General features: G+C 60.2%; 1 protein-coding gene across 1 annotated transcript in view; it reads right to left on the bottom strand.

Annotated features, from left to right (window-relative positions):
• CLMN (calmin) overlaps positions 1-19,559 on the bottom strand; it is a 71,844-nt gene that overhangs the window by 17,058 nt on the left and 35,227 nt on the right. The window contains exons 2-7 of the mRNA XM_055133482.1: positions 10,892-10,953; positions 4,451-4,546; positions 3,881-3,964; positions 2,733-2,825; positions 1,176-1,363; positions 582-775 (exon numbers count right to left, since the gene is read on the bottom strand). Of these exons, the coding sequence (XP_054989457.1) occupies positions 582-775; positions 1,176-1,363; positions 2,733-2,825; positions 3,881-3,964; positions 4,451-4,546; positions 10,892-10,953 (717 nt within the window). The remainder of the gene's footprint in view (positions 1-581; positions 776-1,175; positions 1,364-2,732; positions 2,826-3,880; positions 3,965-4,450; positions 4,547-10,891; positions 10,954-19,559) is intronic.

Below are 19,559 nucleotides of genomic sequence, written 5' to 3'. Positions count from 1 at the left end.
TCTGTTCTGCTGCTGGGCCTGGCCCTGGCAGGAACCATCTGGAAGCCTGGCTGAGCCTCAGGCAGTCCGGGACCCCTGCAGTGCTCTACGAGAGGGACTAAGTCGGGGACACCCTCGGCGTCCCGCGGACGCTGGGTGAATTCTGCAGACCCCCAACGTGGGCGACTCACGCAGCCCCAGCAGACATGAGGAAGACACGAGCCACGTGCCAACTACTTAGTCTCACGTTGCTAAGTGCAAGAGACGCAATACTTCCGCTCCAGGGAACGGCCCCACTTCCGGAGACCGTGATTCGGTGCATCAGAAACTTCTGAGAGATGGCCTCAGAACGGGACCGGGCGAGCAGTGGACACGGCCGCCAGGGGGTGCCGAGGAAGCTGCTCTCGGGGCGCAGGTGCTGTGCATGCAGGAGTCCCAGGATTCTACAGGGTCCCCGAGCACTGAGCTAGGAGCAGAGCCCAAGCACCAACAGGGGAAGCTCGGGAGTCCCCACGCCCCCACAGCCCCCCAAATAGCCTCCTGGGTTTTTCTTCTGTGATCCCGGGGTCGAGTCCGCGCGCAGCGTCAGCCTGGGGAGATACCTTCGGGCTCCAGGAGCCGGGGGATGTGCAGGGCGGCCTGGGCCACGCTGAAGGCCTTCTCCAGGTTCTCCCGCATCGGCAACTCCAGGGCCTGCTTCATGTCCACCAGGCTGGGGTCGATGGCCTTGATCACGGCCAGGAAGGCCAGCCCGCTCCTCCAGCTGCCCGTGAAGTCCTGCACGGCCACGCCGTACCTGCGTGAGAGCGGGGGGTCAGCTGCGGGGAGCCGAGCACCACGGTTACCCCCGTGCCCTTCCCAAGTGCCTGAAACAATCCTGGGGCGCTCAATGGAGAAGTTGGCACTGGGGGGGCCACCACCTCTGCCTTGCCCGGGGGAGGGGGCTGTATTGGGGGCTGCTCCTGGCTCTGTTCTCAGGGGTCTCCCGCTGATGCTCGGGGGACCCTCTGTGGTACTGGGGTCTGAACTGGGGTCTGCTGCATGCAAGGGAGGTGCCTTAGCCGGGGGCCTGACCAGCCGGGTGCCGGGCCAGCGCCTCCTCCCGTGGGAACTCCCCCTTCTGCCCCTTCCCATCGCCCACCCCAGGAATGCCCCCCCGCCCCCGAGCCCTGCAGACCACCCGGGGTGGGGCTCACTTCCTCGTCTTCCGCTGCACCCACGCCAGCAGTGTCCTGATGGCCTTCCTCTGGTCCTTCACGGACAGGCCCGAGGTCTCGGCCGTGGGGGTGGGTGGGAAGGAGGAGTCCGAGTCGGTGCCCCCCGAGCCGGGTGACAGGCTGGAAGGGGGCGAGTTTCTGCTGAGGTTGCCCGTGAGCTCTTTAATCTGGAAGGGGAACAAAAGCACGTCAGCCCGGGGCCGCCCGACCCGGGCCGGGCAGGCGTCACCAAGGGGAACGAGACCCTGAAGTCACCATTGGGCGCCCCGCGGCCACCGACCTGCATCTGTCAGGGGGGAAACCAAGGAGCGGTTCGTCCCTGCTCCTGGGCCGGCCCCCCCTGACTCCCCCAGCTCCGCGGAGGACCCTCTCCCCAGAGCGACCCTCTGTGGAGTTTCCATTTTGCAACACGTAGGATGAAACTGTGTTTTCAAAGTCCCTGTGGAACCCGGCAATTCCCCAGTGGAGGGGAACAGGGCTCACCCAGCCTTTAAAACTTCTGGGGGGACCCCCGCTCCAGCTGAAGCCTCGCGAGACCCTGCTCAAGGCCCTGGTTTCCCAGCTGACTCCCAACACGGATTAGCGCCCGACAGAGATGTCTCCGGACCCCAACCATTTACAGTCTCAGAACTCTCTCATATCCAAAGTGAGCAACAGAAAATAAATTCGCGTCTGGCCCTGACAGGCAGGCTTGAATGGTGGTGGGGAAATTTGAGCAAACTATGATGCCCCAAAGTAGAGTATTGGGGAAATTGTCTGCCATAGAGGCAGGGTGAGGACTGGGATGGGTCGGGGTGGGGGGGGGGTAGGGGGATACTGGGGACACTGGTGGTGGAAAATGTGCATTGGTGGAGGGGTGGGGTTCGACCATTATACGGCTGAAGCTCAAACATGAAAGCTTTGTAACTGTATCTCATGGTGATTCGATAAAAAATTTTTTTAAAAAAAGTTATGTGGAGTTCATGCCCAATTCAATCAGCTTAATCAATGGCTGAATAGTATTCCTACATTAAAAAATAAATAAATAAAATCTCCGGGGGCGGGGGAGAGAGAGAGAGAGAGAGAGAGAGAGAGAGAGAGGAGATGTCTGCCATAGAGGTGGAACCTGGAGACACTGGTGGTGGGAAATGTGTGCTGGCGGGGTGGGTGCTGGAACATTGTATGACTGAAACCCAGTCATGAACAACTTTGTGACTATGTGTCTCGAGTCCTTCAATTTTTTAAAATCTCCTTTTTAAAAATTAAAAACATAGGGGCTGGAGCGATAGCACAGCGAGTAGGGCGTTTGCCTTGCACGTGGCCAACCCAGGTACGATTCCCAGCATCCCATAGGGTCCCCTGAGCACCGCCAGGAGTAATTCCTGAGTGCAGAGCCAGGAGTGACCCCTGTGCATTGCCGGGTGTGACCCAAAAAGAAAAAAAAAAAATTAAAAACATAAAATCAAATCTCTGGGACCTGTAACTGGGAACAAGCCAAACCGCCCAGTGCCGTGGCAAACACTCGGGTCCCAGCAAGGGCCCCGTCCGCGCCCTCACCTGGAAGAAGACGATGATGTTCCATATCAGCCCGAGCACCAAGGAGGGGTTGCCGTCCGCGATTTCCGCCGCATCGATGCTGACCAGTTTGACCTGTGGAGAAGCAAGAGTGGGCCAAGGAGCGTGGGGTTGATGGGTTGGGCTCGGGAGGCATGACAATGGACTGATTTGGGGTGGGAGAGGGGCCACAGCACCGCCGCTAAAAGCTACTCCCGGCTCTGTGCTCAGGAGGGAGCCCTGGCCAGGTGCTGGGGGGCTTAACAGGGGCCCCGGGCAAGACGGCAGCCCATGTGCTGTCTCCTGGGCCCAGCATTCCGAGGCTCTTACCCCACCCCCCACAAACCCTGGTCCTCCCCACTGCCACCCCACTCGGAAAAATGCATGTTAGCCAGGGGCGGGGGGAGTTCAGAGGCCAAACCCAAGGTGCCCGTGTCACCTGCCCTGCCCTGTCGGTGCCACCTTGTTGGGCCCTTCCCCAGCTCAGTGTCTCCGAAGCACAGGCTGGAGCCCCCGCCCACCCGGCGTCCCCCAGTGCCCTCTGAGCACCCTGACCGCTGTCCTATCTCCCCCATCTGGAGGGACAGGACCCAGGTTCAAAGCTGACGGGGGGTGGGGGGCACTGGAGTGATAGCACAGCAGGGAGGGTGTTTGCCTTGCATGTGGCCGACCCGGGTTCGATTCCCAGCATCCCATAGGGTCCCCTGAGCACCGCCAGGAGTAATTCCTGAGTGCAGAGCCAGGAGTAACCCCTGTGCATCGCCAGGTGTGACCCTCCCCCCACAAAAAAAAGCTAATGGGGGTCTCAGTAGTTGTATGAAGGAATAGGGTGGCTTCCCCCCACACCAGCCCCGGCTTGGAACTCCCCCCCCACCCACTGCTCCCCAATTCTGGGCTCTAAGAGAAAGTCCTCCCCGAGTGGTCACTGCGCTGTGTGTCCACCGCAGCCCGCACGAGAGAGCTCAAGCGGCTTCCCCTTCCGGGGCGGGCACGGGGACCCGGGGAGATCTCCATGGGGTAAGGGGTGGAGTAACAGGGGGGCTCCAGGACACACAGGGGGTGCAACGGGGGCCGGAGAGGTGCCCGACTCCCTCCCCCAGGGCCAGCCCCGAGTCCTGCCCGAGGGACGGCGGGCAGCAGGGGCCACTCACGCTGCTCTCCTCCAGGAACTGAAGCGCCTTGGCGATGTTGTTCAGGCGGAAGATGCGGTGGGAAGAGGGTTTGTACTCGTGCAGCTGGAACACAGGGGCGGGCGCGTGAGGGCCGGGCGCGTGAGGGCCAGGACACCCGAGGGACACGGGGGCGGGCGCACCCGAGGAACACAGACAAATGGATGGACAGATGGGGATGCACACACACACACACACACACACACACACACAGAGCAACACAGGAACAGAGCGAGGGAGGGGGTGAGACAGTGAGAGCGTGAGGGAGCGTGCAAGAGAGACTCGAAGAAGCGAAGCCTCCGATGTCTTCCTGCCCCTCTGCCCCCCCATCAGGATGTGGTTCCTGGACCCCCGTGTCACGGTGCCTGCCCGGCTGGAGGCCGCCAGGGCCCGGGGGGTGTTGCTCAGGCAGGAGTGAGCACCGGGCAGGGAAGCAGAACAGGGAGGTCCCTGCACCGAGGGGTGGGGGCTGTCACCCCCAAGGGTGTGCCCAGGGGGTCCCTGTGTTCGGGGGGCACATGAGACAGACCACGCGGGGACCCCTGTACGTACCAGGCCGCGTCCCGACAGCACTTCTAACAGGGCCATGAGGATCTTGCCATCCTGGATATCGACAAACAAGTCTTTCACCTCCAGGGGCGGGTCGCACTGGGCACAGGGAGAGAAGGCGGCAGTGAGCGGGGCGCGGGCACCCGTCTGACCGGCAGGCTGGGACACCCACATCTCTCGGGACCCCCGGCCCCCTCGAGGCTCCCCAGCAGGGCACGAGGAGTGGCGGCTCCAAGCAGGCCCCTGAGGGGTGACGGAGAGTCAGGTGGGCGTGTGCGGCCAGGAGGCATCTGAGGTCCCCAACATCGCAGCATGAAGGGACTCTCGGGTGCTGCTCCGTGGCCGCACCGCCCATTGGTAGGGGCCGTGAGTCATGCTGTGAATGCCCAGAGGGGCCTTGGCCGGAAGAGGGCTCCCCACCGAGGGCCGCCCACCCTCCCACCTGGGTCCTCTCAGACCGTGGGCCCACTCCGCGCGGCCGGTCCACATGCTGAAGGCTCGAGCCAGGGCCAGGCTGGCCCCACCCTCCACGCTCTGAGGTGGCCCTTGTCCCCCCCCAACCTCCAGGCCAGGCCTGGGCGGGAGCCGGTCCCGGGGGGAATCCTGCAAGGCTGCTCATGTGCGGAGCCAGCAGTGAGTGGAGGTGGGCACAGGCTCTCCTGGCGGACAGCAGGCGGTGGGCCCCGGGGGGACCTTTAGCCTCTCCGAGTCCCCGGACTGCCGATGCCTCAGAGCGAGGGCCTGGTGCGTGTATTCATGCTCATCTACCTCTGCTCGGAAAGTAACGCCCGCCCACACAGACACCGCCACGAATTACACTGTACAGACAAGACCCACGGACTACACTGTACAGAAACACAACCCACGGATTACACTGTGCAGACATGACCCACGGATTACACTGTATAGAAACACGATCCACGGATTACACTGTACAGAAACACGATCCACGGATTACACTGTATAGAAACACGATCCACGGACTACACTGTACAGAAACACAATCCACAGATCACACTGCAAAGAAACACAATCCACAGATTACACTGTACAGACACCCACGAATTACACTGTACAGACACGACCCACAGACCACACTGTATAGAAACACAATCCACAGATCACACTGCAAAGAAATACAATCCACAGATTACACTGTACAGACACCCACAGATTACACTGTACAGACACGACCCCATGGATTACACTGTACAGACACGACCCACGGACTACGCTGTACAGAAACACGATCCACGCATTACGCTGTACAGACACAACCCACGGACTACACTGTACAGAAACACAATCCACAGATCACACTGTACAGACACGACCCATGGATTATTCTGTACAGACACAACCCCCACAAATTACACTGTACAGACATGACCCACGAACTACACTGTACAGAAACACAATCCACGGATTACACTGTACAGACACAACCCACGGACTACACTGTATAGAAGCATAATCCACAGATCACACTGTACAGAAACACGATCCACAGATTACACTGTACAGACACCCACAGATTACACTGTACAGACACGACCCACGGATTACACTGTACAGAAACACGATCCACAGATCACACTGTACAGACACAACCCACGGATTACACTGTACAGACATGACCCACAGATTACACTGTACAGACATGACCCATGGATTATTCTGTACAGACACAACCCCACGAATTACACTGTACAGACATGAACCACGGATTACACTGTACAGATATGACCCACAAATTACACTGTATGGAGACACAATCCATGAATTATACTGTACAGAGACAACCCACAGATTACACTGTACAGACACAACCCACGGATTACACTGTAGAGACAAAAACCCACAGATTACACTATACGGACAGACAACCTACAGATTACACTGTACAGAGACAACTCACAGACTACACTGCACAGACACAACACATGGATTACACTATAGACACGACCCATGGATTACACTGTACAGAGACAAATCCCACGATTACACTGTATGGAGACACAACCCACAGATTACACCAGAAACAACCCACAGATTATACTGTACAGAGACATGACCCACGGATTACACTATACAGGCACAACCCACGGATTACACTATAGACACAACCCACGATTATACTGTACAGTCAAAACCCATGGATTACACTGTACAGACATGACTCACAGATTACACTGTATAGATATAACCCACAGATTACACTGTACAGAGTCACAACCCATGGATTACACTGTACCCCACAGATTATACTATACAGACACAACCCACAGATTACAATGTATAGACATGAACCATGGATTACACTGTATAGAGACAATCCACAGATTACACTGTACGGAGACAACTCACGGGCTATACTGCACAGACACAACCCATGGATTACACTGCACAGAGACATGACCCACGGATTACACTGTACAGACACCACCCACGGATTACATTGTACAGAGACAAAGCCCATGATTACACTGTATGGAGACAAAGCCCATGATTACACTGTATGGAGACACAATCCACGACTATACCATACAGAGATAACCCACAGATTATACTGTACAGAGACATGACCCACAGATTACACTATATAGACACAACCCATGATCACACTGTACAGACACGACCCACGGATTACACTGTATAGACACAACCCACAGATTACGCTGTACAGACATGGCCCATGGATTACAATGTACCGTCATGAACCACGGATCACACCGTACAGAGACAACCTACAGACTACACCCACAAAGACTACAGAGACGACCCACAAATTACACTGTATGAGCATCGCTGCCCCCAGCCCCCATCAGCTTACACCCATTCACGCCCACACAACCCACCCACTAAGGGGCCAGGGGAGTCCCTGCTCCCGACCCCCTGCCCAGCGCTTCCGCCTGGCCTGGGCCTGGGCCTCTCCCTAAGGAAAGGGCCTCAGAGTCCTCAGCTCTGGAACTGCCCCTCCCCACCCGGGGAGCAAGGGGTGGGCGGCAGCAGCCCCCCCCCCCCGCTGCCGAGCCACACAGGCCTTTAGCAGCCCATGGGGGTGGTGTCCCCCCGGAGTCTGGGGCTCGCGCTGGACAAGGCACGTCACTGGGGGGTATCTCGGGGCCTCTGCTCCTCATTGTCCTCTTCCAGTCACGTCCCCCACCCCTGCTTCTCTTTGGGGCAAATGGTGGCACTGGCCCCACCTACCCAGCTCTGGCTCTCCAGAGGGGGGCTGCAGAGTACCCCAGAGGCTGAGGGTAGCTGGGGCAGGTCGAGAATAAACTGGCCCACAGCGCCCCCTTCAGGCCGACCAGTGCAGCTGCTGTGGACCTGTATTCAGGGCTGGGGGTGGGGTCAGTACTGAGGAAGGGTCTCTCTAGTTCTGTCCACTACAGAAGGGCAACTGGAAGGGCACTGTCCACTGCCCACTAGTTCTGTCCACTACAGAAGGGCAACTGGAAGAAGGGACTGGAGCGATAGCACAGCGGGTAGGGCATTTGCCTTGCATGCAGCTGACCCAGATTCGATCCCTCCGTCCCTCTCGGAGAGCCGGCAAGCTACCGAGAGGATCCCACCCGCACGGCAGAGCCTGGCAAGCTCCCCGTGGCATATTCGATATGCCAAAAACAGTAACAACAAGTCTCACAATGGAGACGTTACTGGTGCCCGCTCGAGCAAATCGATGAACAACAGGATGACAGTGCTCCAGTGCTACAGAAGGGCAACGATGCCTCCAAGGCAGCCAGCAGCGGGGACCAGCAGCCACCGACTCTCTACAGAGACTACAGGAGCACGGAGACCCCAGCCAGACCACATTTCCGTTCACTCATGTGGGCCAGGAGGGAAGATGGGGGGGGGGTCCCTTCACCCTTTGAGCCCCCCCCCCGACCTGGGAATGAGAATACAGGTGACACCACCCCCAGGGCTGCGGGAGACGCTTTGCTCTCAGGGCCTCTGACCCAAAAGGAAACTTTTTTTTAAATTTCACTTTGTTTAGGGACCGGTGAGGGCTTGGGGTGCCAGGGATCGAACCTGGGTTCCAGGAGGCAGAGCAACTACTTCAGTCCTTTGAACAAGCTCCCTGGCCACCGGAAACCCATTCTCAGTGCAAACGCCCAGCGCTGGGGTGAGGGGGTGGGGTGGGGGGATGAGCCTCTTCCTGCTAATGTGCGACAGAACACACAAGACCCCTGCCCACCCCCACGCCCCCACCCAGCCGGCCTTGCTCAAAGAACAAATCGACATTCCAGTTCCCAGGCCTTGCCCATGTTCCAAGGGGGACCGTGTCCACGGCCAGGGTTGGGGCGTGGGGGAGGGGGCACGGGCCCTGGCCTTGGCTGGAGGCCAAGGAAGGTGGAGGGAGGAGAAAGGGAACCAGCTCCAGGGCAAACAGCCCTCAGGGCCCCACGCTCCACCCTGGCTGCAGGACCTCGGGGTCTGGCCCCGCCAACAGCGCCCCGGGGCATTCTGCAGGATCCAAGCCGTGGGGTGAATGAAGGAATTTTTCCAGGAGCCAGAGCCTCCGTAAATATTTCTGACAGCCTTCAAATTGCAGTTAAGCCCAATTCCCGCCGGAGCTCCTGGGTTTCCTTCACATGAAAGGTGGTTCTTGAAAGGCTCAAGGTTGGAAACATGGCTGTTAATTTCGCCCCGTTTATTAGGCGGCGGGCTCAGGTGCCACCTGATTTATCTTCCGAGTGGGCACAGCCGCGGGCCCCGAGAAGGGGCAGGAACGGAGCCAAGAACAGGCCCGCCGTGATAAACGCTCTCGGGGATCACTCGGGGCGCTGGGCCAGTGCCGGGCTGTGCTCTCGCCCGCTGGACTTTTTTTGTGGTGCTTATTTTTTAACTCGGAAAAAAAAAAAGCCCCAAGAATTATGCCTGGTGACAGTCTGTCCACCCAGAAGAATTTCCAGGTACCCTGACACACATCAGACGTTCACCGAGGAATTCGGCCGACCGCGGCTGAGGGAACGGGTTTCCTTCTTTGCCACCCCACACCTCCCCCCGCCCCCCAAAACAACCCAAACTGAAAAAATAAAAACACTGGGCCCTGGCAAGGAAATGCAGCAACGTCAAAGGCAGCAGAAAAGGGGGTTGGGGGACGCTCGGGCTGGTGACCCCCAAAGCAGAGAGGGGTGCGCTTCAGGGGGGTGCAGGCTCGGCTCAAAGCACTGCTCGGGTTCTCCAGAACCTCGGCTGTGCAGAGGAATCAACGACCACTTCCGGCCGCAGGGAAGGGGAGGGAAGTCACTGGGAATTCATGAAGGGAGGCGGCGGGTCCAGCAGTTAGAAAGGAAATGAGGCGGGTGGGTGCAGGCGGCCAGAAGGCAGAAGACTGGGGGCCTAGGGGCCCGAGAAGCTGCTCCCACGTGTCATGGAAAGTTTCTCCTCTCCGATTCTGTGGGCCAAGTGGTGGGGGCGGGGGCCCAGGGGGTCACCCAACCAACCGTGTAAGGCCGCCCACAGGGAGGGAGCCTCTGCTGGGCTCAGCGGTCACCCACATGACCACCGGCCCCCCTTTCTGCCCATCCTGGGTCACAGGGGCAGCTGCTTGGGCTGGTTCGGGCTGCAAGAGTCTGCACCCAGCCACAGCGAAGGGGCAGGCGCCGGAGAAGGACCACCCAGGGGTGCATGCGACAAGCCGGAGAAGCCGGTTTGTTCATGGGTAACCAGATAAAAGGCTGGACAGAGTGATAGTACAGCAGGTAGGGCATTTGCCTTGCATGTGACCATCCCATATGGTCCCCCGAGTACCGCCAGGGGTATTTCCTGAGTTCAGAGCCCAGAGTCACCCCTGAGCATCGCTGGGTGTGACCCAAAAAGCAAAACATAAATTAAAAAAATATTCTTAAAAAACAAAACAGGGGCTGGAGCGATAGCACAGCGGGTAGGGCGTTTGCCTTGCACGTGGCCAACCTGGGTTCTATTCCCAGCATCCCATATGGTCCCCTGAGCACTGCCAGGGGTGATTCCTGAGTGCAGAGCCAGGAGTAACCTCTGTGCATTGCCGGGTGTGACCCCCCCCAAAAAAAAAAAGTTGGGGGTAACTGGGCCCGTCCTTAGGCGATCAGAGCAACGTGCGTGCTCAGCAAAGGCGCTGACCCTCTGGTCAGGGTTCCGAAACCCCATCGAAAATCTCAAACGTCCCCCCGGACTCGCGCCCCCATCCCCCAGCACACACACTCCCATGCCGGAATGCGGGGCACCCAACCCCGCAGCAGGGCGGGAGGGGATGGAGGGCGATGGGGGGCCTGGGCCGGCGGGTCTCCCTGGCCCCTCTCCTCCCCGGGAGATGCTCACGCCACAGAACTGAGCCCGAAGACTCAGCTCCGAGACCCCCGCCCCAGGGGCTCCCCCGGCGCCCTGCCGTGAAGGGGCCCCAGGTGCTGGGAGCGAGGAGGGAAGAAGCTGCCCCTCCCCGAGCCCGCGCACCCCTACCTTCTCCAGGTGGAGGTTGATCCAGCGCGTGAAGGTTCTCTTCTGCACGTTCTCCCGCTCCACTGGGAACAAAGGCACAGCGTCAGCTGGCGCCGGCTGGGGCCACGCGCCAACCCCACCTGGCCCGCCCTGCCCGGTGGATCCCTTCCCAAAAACAGGCTGGCACAAGGCCCCCAGGAATCCATCCCCCCCTCGGTCCACTCCAGGGGAGCCAAAGCAGACGAAGGGCCCACAAATCCAAACACGGAGCCAAATGGCCCGGCAGGAAGCAGCAGGGGGAGGGCGCACCCGGCCTGGCCTGGCCTGACCCCGTGCCCACGGCTCACCTGCCCGCCCGCCCAGCCCCCCGCCCTGCCATTGCGCCGGGAGAGTCCGGAGCTGTGGCACACAGCAGGCAGGGACAGAAGCCACAAGGGGTCCTGTCCCTGGCACAGCATCCCCGGGGAACTGCTTAGAACGACGCCTCCTTCCCGCAAACCCGGCTTCCATCCCCGGCATCCCACAGGGCCCCCCAGCCGCACCCTGCGGGGACAGATCCCGCCCTGAGACTGCCCGGTGCGGCCCCAAACCAGAGAGGAAACCTCCTTCCAAGGGTGTGCTGCGGAACTGCGACCCCGATACTTTGTTGCCAAGAATCTTTTCTCCCCTATGGGGGCCGTTGAAGGTGCCTATGGCCCTCCCCCAGCCCTCACGTGAAACCCAAAACCCAGAGAAGGAACCGTTCCTTCATTCCGATTTCCCAGAGGGCGACCCTAACGCATGTTTGGGGCATGTTTTCCAGGAGAGAATCAGGACCGACGAGGCAGGTGTCCTCCCCTAGAGCCTCCCTCCAGTACAGATGGATTCAGGGGGGTCCAGGAGAAAACACCTTCCCCGGGGGGCCAGCAGCAGGGGGCAGAGGTGGGCATCCACCCCCAAGTCCATCCGACATCCCCCCCCCATTAGCTGGCATCCTGGAAACCGACAGTCTCAGCACCTCCTAGAATGGCAAAGGTGGGCTCGGGCGACAGCACAGCGGGGAGGGCATTTGCCTTGCACGGGGCCGACCCGGGTTCGATTCCCAGCATCCCATATAGTCCCCTGAGCACTGCCAGGGATACTTGGATAATTCCTCAGTGCAGAGCCAGGAGTGACCCCTGTGCATCGCCAGGTGCGACCCAGAAAGAAAAAAAAAAAAAAACCAAGAATGGCAAAGGGGTCTGAATTGTGCAGAAACGCACCCAGACGTTCACCCAGCGCTGCCTCTAGGGCAGGTCTGTTTCGCTGACTGTCACTTGGCTCTGCAGAACATTCCGATGGTTGTGGCCCATTTGAGCCGTCTGCCCCCGTCAGAGAGGGACTGTGCCCATTTTACAGATGAACAAAGAGAGGCAAGTGCCAGTCTGCAGCCCCGGTGGGACTTGCTACTCCCCATGGACCTGGGCCTCTGCCCTGGAATTCGCTCGCTCGGTAGCTGAGACCCACTGGGCGCTTCGAGGGTGGCGGCACCCAGGGGGGGTGGAGGGAGGTTCTCCACGGCGCCGGCTGCAGCTGCCCCTCGGAAGGGTCCCAGGAGCGTCTGGGCCCGGGACAGCCAGACGGGTGGGTCCTGGGCCTGCCATGGGGAGGAGCCCATCCCGACAGCCAGCTCACGTTTCTCCCACCATGAGAAAATGTGAGGCAGTTTCTCCCCTGGGGGAGGTAACAGGGGGGGCGGGGGGTGCCGAGACTGCTTTCTCTAACGACTCTGGCTCTTTCCTCTCCCACAGCACATTATTAGGCTGATAGGGAGGCCCATAAATCAAATTTTAATATTGGGCCTTTCAATCTCTTTAATTGAAGAGCCAGCAGACAGTAATTGCGCCCGTAACTGCCTCCCTCCCGTGGCCGTCTCCTCTGCAAGCCAGGCCCTTGGCAAGCGGGCTGCCGGCTGCAAGAGCTCCACGGAGCCAACTCCATCTCCAGCTCGGGAGTGGAGGAGAGGCGGGAGGAGTCAGAGGAAGGTTCTAGAAGTTTCTAGAAACTTCTAGAAGACTGGGAGGCTGTTGCTCGGCAGCTTTCTCCGTGGCTGGCTGTTTCTGGTTTCTGCCTGCACCCCCCTGCACCCTCTCCCGCTCCCCGTGGCACCGGGCTCCACGGGGTGTGAGCTGGGTGGGACCCTGGCACGGTCTGATGCCCCGCGGTGGGTCCAGGCACATGAGAGTGGCGAAAGCCCCCTGGCGCTAGACCCCCACACAGGGCTGCCGGGGTGGGCACGCCCCAGACTTTATTTGCTGCTTCCAGGCTGCCCTCCCCGAAGGCCGGCCACGCACACGCCCACCCCCACCTGTCTTTAGCCAAGTTTATGGGGGCTGTAAAGTATTTACACGCCCACTCAGACAGCCTGCCTGCGCCCCATGGCTCAGGGAGCAAAGGAGACCCCCGAAGCAGCAGTGAACGAACTCGCCGGCAGGGCTCAGGGCACGTGAGGGGGCGCCAAGGGGTGGACAGGAGGAAGCAGGTGCTGGTCAGTCTGGACAGACCTCGTTACCCACCATCCTCCCATCTGTCCACGCGTCCTTCCACCAGCCAGCACCCACTCACCCACCCCCTCACCTGCCCACCCACCCCCTCACCTGTCCACCCACCCCCTCACCTGCCCGTCACTGTACACACCTTCACCTGCCCATCCACCCACTCACCTGTCCACCCACCCCCTCACCTGTCCGTCACTGTACACCCCCTCACCTGTCCACCCACCCCTCACCTGTCTGTCACTACACCCCCTCACCTGCCCACCCACCCACTCACCTGTCCACTCACCCACTCACCTGTCCACCCACTCCCTCACCTGCCCACCCACCCCCTCATTGTCTGTCACTGTACACACCCTCACCTATCCACCCACCCCCTCACCTGCCCACCCATCCACTCACCTGTCTGTCACTGTACAACCCCTCACCTGTCCATCCACCCCCTCACCTGTTCGTCACTGTATACTCCCTCACCTGCCCATCCACCCACTCACCTGTCCATCCACCCCCTCACCTGTCCATCACTACACCCCCTCACCTGCCCATCCACCCACTCACCTGTCCGTCACTGTACACCCCCTCACCTGTCCATCCACGCACTCACCTGTCCATCACTATACACACCCTCACCTGCCCATCCACCCACTCACGTGTCCATCAGTCATACACCCACTGTTCCCTGGACCTACCCCTCCTTTCGTCATCTCCTTCCTTCCACCCCATCCGCCCTTCCACCTTCGAACCCTTCCCTGCCACCCCCGGCAGTACTACTGACCCCGGGAACCCTGCCAGACTCTGTGTCCAAGAGGAGGGGTGAATTCAGCGTGCAGGGAACCTGCACCCCAGAGTCCACGGCATGCCGGAGACAGCACACACGTGCAGGAAGAACGAAGCCACAGAAGTCAGAGCCAGGGGGCTGGGCGGGCACGCCCAGGGGCAGACGAGGACCCCACAGTAGACGCGGGTCCGGGGGGCTGTGACGGTCAAGCCAATGTCCGCCCCTGCCACCCAGGCCACGTGGGAATCGGCCTAAATCGGTTTCGAGGGCTCCTCGGGCCCCAGGAGGGCAGGGCCGGCTGAGGACGCGGCCGAGTCACCAGCAGCAGCAGGCGCGACTGGGCTAAAACAGGAAAGGGGGACAGTGCCTCGGAGTCAGAACTGGGGCGCCTCGCTCCCACCTCCAGGGACAGACAATAAAGCAGGTCCACCCTGACATGTCCACCCCCCTCCTGGACCACCGTGGCCAGCTCACGGCTTCCTGCACACCCACTTCAGTCCCCCCCCTCTGCCCGCCCCACCGGGCACCCCCACCCCCAAGCTGTACCCAAGAAGACCCCCTTCCCGGGCCTCCCCACAGCGGGGCTGACATTGTGAGCACGTGACCTGCTGGGCAGCTCTTCCTGGCCATCTCCACTGGGGGACCCCACCCCCTTTGCAGGCCTTCCTCCTCCTGGCCGGCTGGGACCCCCATAAACTTTATATAGTTTCCATAAAGCCAAGGACGCCTTTTCTCCACCGCCTCTCGCACGTTGTAAAGGGGTAGGAAACGGCACGTCCAAAGGCCCGGGTTTTCTCCCCGAGGGCTGCCAGGGCCCGGCGGGGCTTTACGGGGCCACCAAAGAGTTGTGGGTACAGGGAGACCCCCCCTCCTGGCTGGCCTCCATGACCGGGAGGGCGGCAAGTGGCTCACCTGGCCCAGGACCTAGGGAAGGGAGATTTGGGGGGGAGGGACCCAGAAAGGGACACAAGGAAGAGGGCTGTGGGTTCCTGCAGGGAAAACGGATTTAGACCTGGTCCCTGGCACCGGAAACCTTCGTCCTCTATCAGGTTTCCTCGATTTTAATCCCACCCAGGAGAGGGAAGCGACGCTTTGGAGGCCGGAGAAGTAGTACAGAAGGTAGGACACTGAGCGACCCAGGTCCAATCCCCGGCACCGGACATGGTCCCCTGAGCAGCACCAGGAGTGATCCCTGAGTGGAGACGGCCCTGAGCACCACTGGGCATGGCCCAACAACAAAACAAAAAAGAAAGGACACTGAAAAGTCACAGGTCTGGGGCTGAAGAGGCAGCGCTGCTTGCCTTGCCTGTGGCTGACCCCAGCTCAATCCTTGGCTCCCGTACGGTACCCGAGTCCATCAGGAGAGATCCCTGAGTGCAGAGCCAGGAATAAGCCCTGAGCACAGCCAGGTGAGGCCCCACCAAAAAAAAAATTCACAAGTTTGGGTGTGCAAATATAAGTATGGGGGCTCTGGGGAGACCAGGGTTCTATCTGCAGACCACATGGCCCCCAAGTATTGCCACGGGTGATCCCGAGGCTCAGAGCCGGAAGTAAACCCTAAGCACCACTGGTGTGGCCCCCAAACAACCATCCCCCAAATGTGGAAATCACTCCTAAAGAAAAGCAAAGAGAAACATATTCAAACCCTTAAAATCTGTGTGTCCACCTGCACCTGCACACACCTCTGCACCTGAGTGCACACCTGCACACACACCTGCACCTGAGTACGCACCTGCACACACACCTGCACCTGAGTACGCACCTGCACACACACACCTGCACCTGAGTGCACACCTGCACACACACCTGCACCTGAGTACACACCCGCACACGTACCTGCACCTGAGTACGCACCTGCACACACACCTGCACCTGAGTACGCACCTGCACACACACCTGCACCTGAGTACACACCCGCACACGTACCTGCACCTGAGTACGCACCTGCACACACACCTGCACCTGAGTACACACCTGCACAAACACCTGCACCTGAGCATACACCTGCACACACACCTGCACCTGAGTACACACCTGCACACACACCTGCACCTGAGTACACACCTGCACACACACCTGCACCTGAGCACACACCTGCACCTGAGCACACACCTGCACCTGAGCACACACCTGCACCTGAGCACACACCTGCACACACACCTGCACCTGAGTACACACCTGCACACACACCTGCACCTGAGCACACACCTGCACACACAGCTGCACCTGAGTACACACCTGCACACACACCTGCACCCGAGCACACACCTGCACACACAGCTGCATCTGCACACACAGCTGAGAAGACAGATTTCCTGGGGGGACCTTGGCGGTTCCTCGGTCAGCCCTGGGCAGAGCAGAGACGGCCGTGGGCAGCCTCGTTCTGGGCGGGGAACAGGCTCTGTGGAGGGGCGCAGGGCCCCAGCAGGGGGCGGTGGGGAGCGGAGCCCCTTTACCATCTGGGCAGGAAACAGTTCTTGCCCTCGGTGCCTGCCGGTGGCCAAGACGCTTCTCCCCTGGGGCGCGGGGTGTGCCACTCCCGCAGGCAAGCTGCCGCCCCTCCCCAGCACGTCTCCCTCCCACAGGAGGGCCCCAGGAGAGCTGCGCACCTGCATGCACGCACATGTGTGTCTTTGTGCACACGTGCATACTGCCCGTGTACCTGTGCGCATGCATGTGTGCAGATCAGAGTGTGTGCAGATCTGTGTTAGTACTGTATATCTGTGATAGTGTCGCATGTATGTGTGTGCACATGCATATCTTCTGTATATGTGTATGTGCTTACTGGCACACGGAAGTGTGTGTGTGTATGTGCATTTCTGCGGGAGTGAGCATATCTGTGCATGCATGCATGTGTGCACGTGTGTACCCACGTACCTAGCGCAGAAAAGTACTCAATACGCCTCCCAGCTCCTGGACTCTCACACACATGTACTCCCCCAGATGGCCTGCACGCGACTCTCCAAAGCCGCATTCCTGCCCAGCCAGGGAGCCACCCAGCTCTGCACCACAGGGGCGCTTGGGAGAGGGCAGAAGGGGACATGGGGGGAGGTGTCCCACTTGGAGCCCATGGGGGCTGGACATCTGGACGGGATCACCCCGGCATGGAGAGGCGGGACTGCCCCCTAGGCTGGCGGTCCCCCACACCTCTGGCCTGCACTTCTACACCGGGCAGGTGGTCTGCAGAACAAGCCTGGGCAGCTCAGACTGCCCGGGGTCCCGCTCCTCGCAGCCCTGGGAGTGGGTTCAGTGGACGGACAGTCTTTAACGGAAAACTCTCTCTGTCCCGCAGCCTGGGGACACCCCCCAATTCAGACCTGTCACCTCTGAATTGGGCAGAGAGACTTTTCTCCATGCCTCTGGGGTCACAAGGGGTGACCCCACCAGTCAGACCACACCAGGGCCCTTACTGCTCCCACCGGCAGTACCCACAGAAGCCAGCAGGGGGCTCCACCGGCCCCCACCAGCCAAGGTGCTGCGGTGCTCCCGGGAGCCTGAGACCAGGACTGGGGCGAGGGGTGGGGGGTCTCCCACACAGCCCGGCCCTCCTCGGCGACTTCCCTCCTCTCCCCTCGTCTTTCAACACCTCCCAGAAACACGGCCTCATTACACGGCCTCACGCTGCTTCACTCGAGAAATAAAACTCAGAAACAAATTAAACGGCAATTTCTTTTTAAACGGGAGAGGGGCCCAGGCTGCAGGCAGACAGGGGCCCTTGGTTCCGACTCCTGGGGGCCACATCCCTCCCCCCCAACCCCCCCGCGCCCCCCCCACCCTCCGCTCGGCTCTGGCGGTATTAAAAGCCCAGATCTCCCCGGGCTTCACACCAGCCCTGATCCTGCATTTCATTTCCTCTGGTTTTTCTCCCTTGCAAGTTCCCCCATCCACTTGAGCGAGACGGCGGTAATAAAACGAGAGCCCCTCCGTGGGTACGAGAACGCAAGCAGCGTGCGAGGGCCGTGAGTCACAGGGAGGACGCGCCCGGGGCTCCCCCAGCACCTGGCGCCCACCAGGAACAGCCCCCGGGGTGCCCAGAAGGAGAGGACGGAGCTGGCACAGACCGGGGGTCTCCTGCGGGAGCCTCCGCGGAGATGCGCCAGGCTGCCCCGGGCCTCCAAGCTGGGGACCTAAATCCGCTTCTCTCCCGGCCCCCCCTACCCCCATAGGCCAGCAATTAACATACCACGCCTGCCCCGAGGCCCAGCTGCACCAGACCACATGCCCCGGGGCGCCAGAGAGCGAGTCCCAATTACTCACCAAATTAAGTTTTATGCTGTATCGGGGGAGGCGGGTGTCGTGCGGGTGCGTGAAATGAAAAATAAACCTGCTCTCACTCTCCTCTGTTCAGTGCTCACCCCCGGCCACCTTGATTTACGACACCTGCCGCCCGCCAGCCTTCAGAATCTCACAGAGGGAAACGGGGGGCAGGGGAGGGTAGCGTGCACCCAGAGGGGTCGAGGGCCCACTCGAGGCTGCCCGGGTGTGTCCAGCTGACATGGACGTGGCGTGTGGATCACTGGTGAAACCCGCTGGGAGGCGGGGAGCGAGACCGGCCTAGGCTCCAGTGGATGGACAGGAGGACGGAGGCAAGCGGAGGGACATGAAGGACCCCCAAGATTCTTCCCGGGGGTCCTGCCCCTCTTGTCCCGCTGGGCCCATGTTTGAGTGACTTGTTTCATGTTTGGTCATACTTGGCGGTGCCTGGGGGTTGCTCCCAGGTGTGTAGGAGGGCGGGGGGGGGGGCGGCGGGGAAAGAACCATGTGGTGCTGGGGATTAAATCTGGGCCTCTTGCATGGAAGACCTGTGCTCAGCCCACTGTGCTCTTTCCTGACCTCGAGAATGATTTTTTTTTCCAATTCCAATATTTGCCACAAAGTTTTCTGGCTCCTGAAAGGTAACTAGAAAAACTTTGAAAGAAGTGCTGTCGACAGTCCCTTCTGCAGAACCCTAGCACTGAGGGCCTTAGGGCTGATCCTAGCTAGGATCAGCAAGAGCCAACGCACTGATAAGTCCTGCAGAGAAGAAATTAGTTTCCGTTGGTCCAAACCCAGTTCCCTTGTAGCCAGACCCCCTTTGCAGTGTAAAACCATCACCACTGCCTTCAAGAGACTGAATGGGAAACCCAGCCACCAAGCCCTGGGACAGCCGTCTCCGGGGGTCCTCAAGGTGGGTCGGCTGCAATGCCAGGACAGACCACCCCAGGGCCACTAAACACCGTTTCCTTTCCTCTGGGTGCACAGTAGTCAAACTACCCTTCCCAGCCTGCCTTGCAGGCGCCGCCGGGATGCATTCCAGCCAGCCATGGGTGCGCCTTCTTGGCCTCCACTCCGGGGGCCTCCACCGGGAGGGAAGAAGTCTGACTGCCGAGACCCCCAGGAGGGCGCAGGGGCTGACGTG

Source organism: Sorex araneus, chromosome 3, assembly GCF_027595985.1.
Source record: "Sorex araneus isolate mSorAra2 chromosome 3, mSorAra2.pri, whole genome shotgun sequence".
Classification (NCBI taxonomy): domain Eukaryota; kingdom Metazoa; phylum Chordata; class Mammalia; order Eulipotyphla; family Soricidae; genus Sorex; species Sorex araneus.
This window is presented reverse-complemented; position numbering and strand designations above follow the sequence as displayed.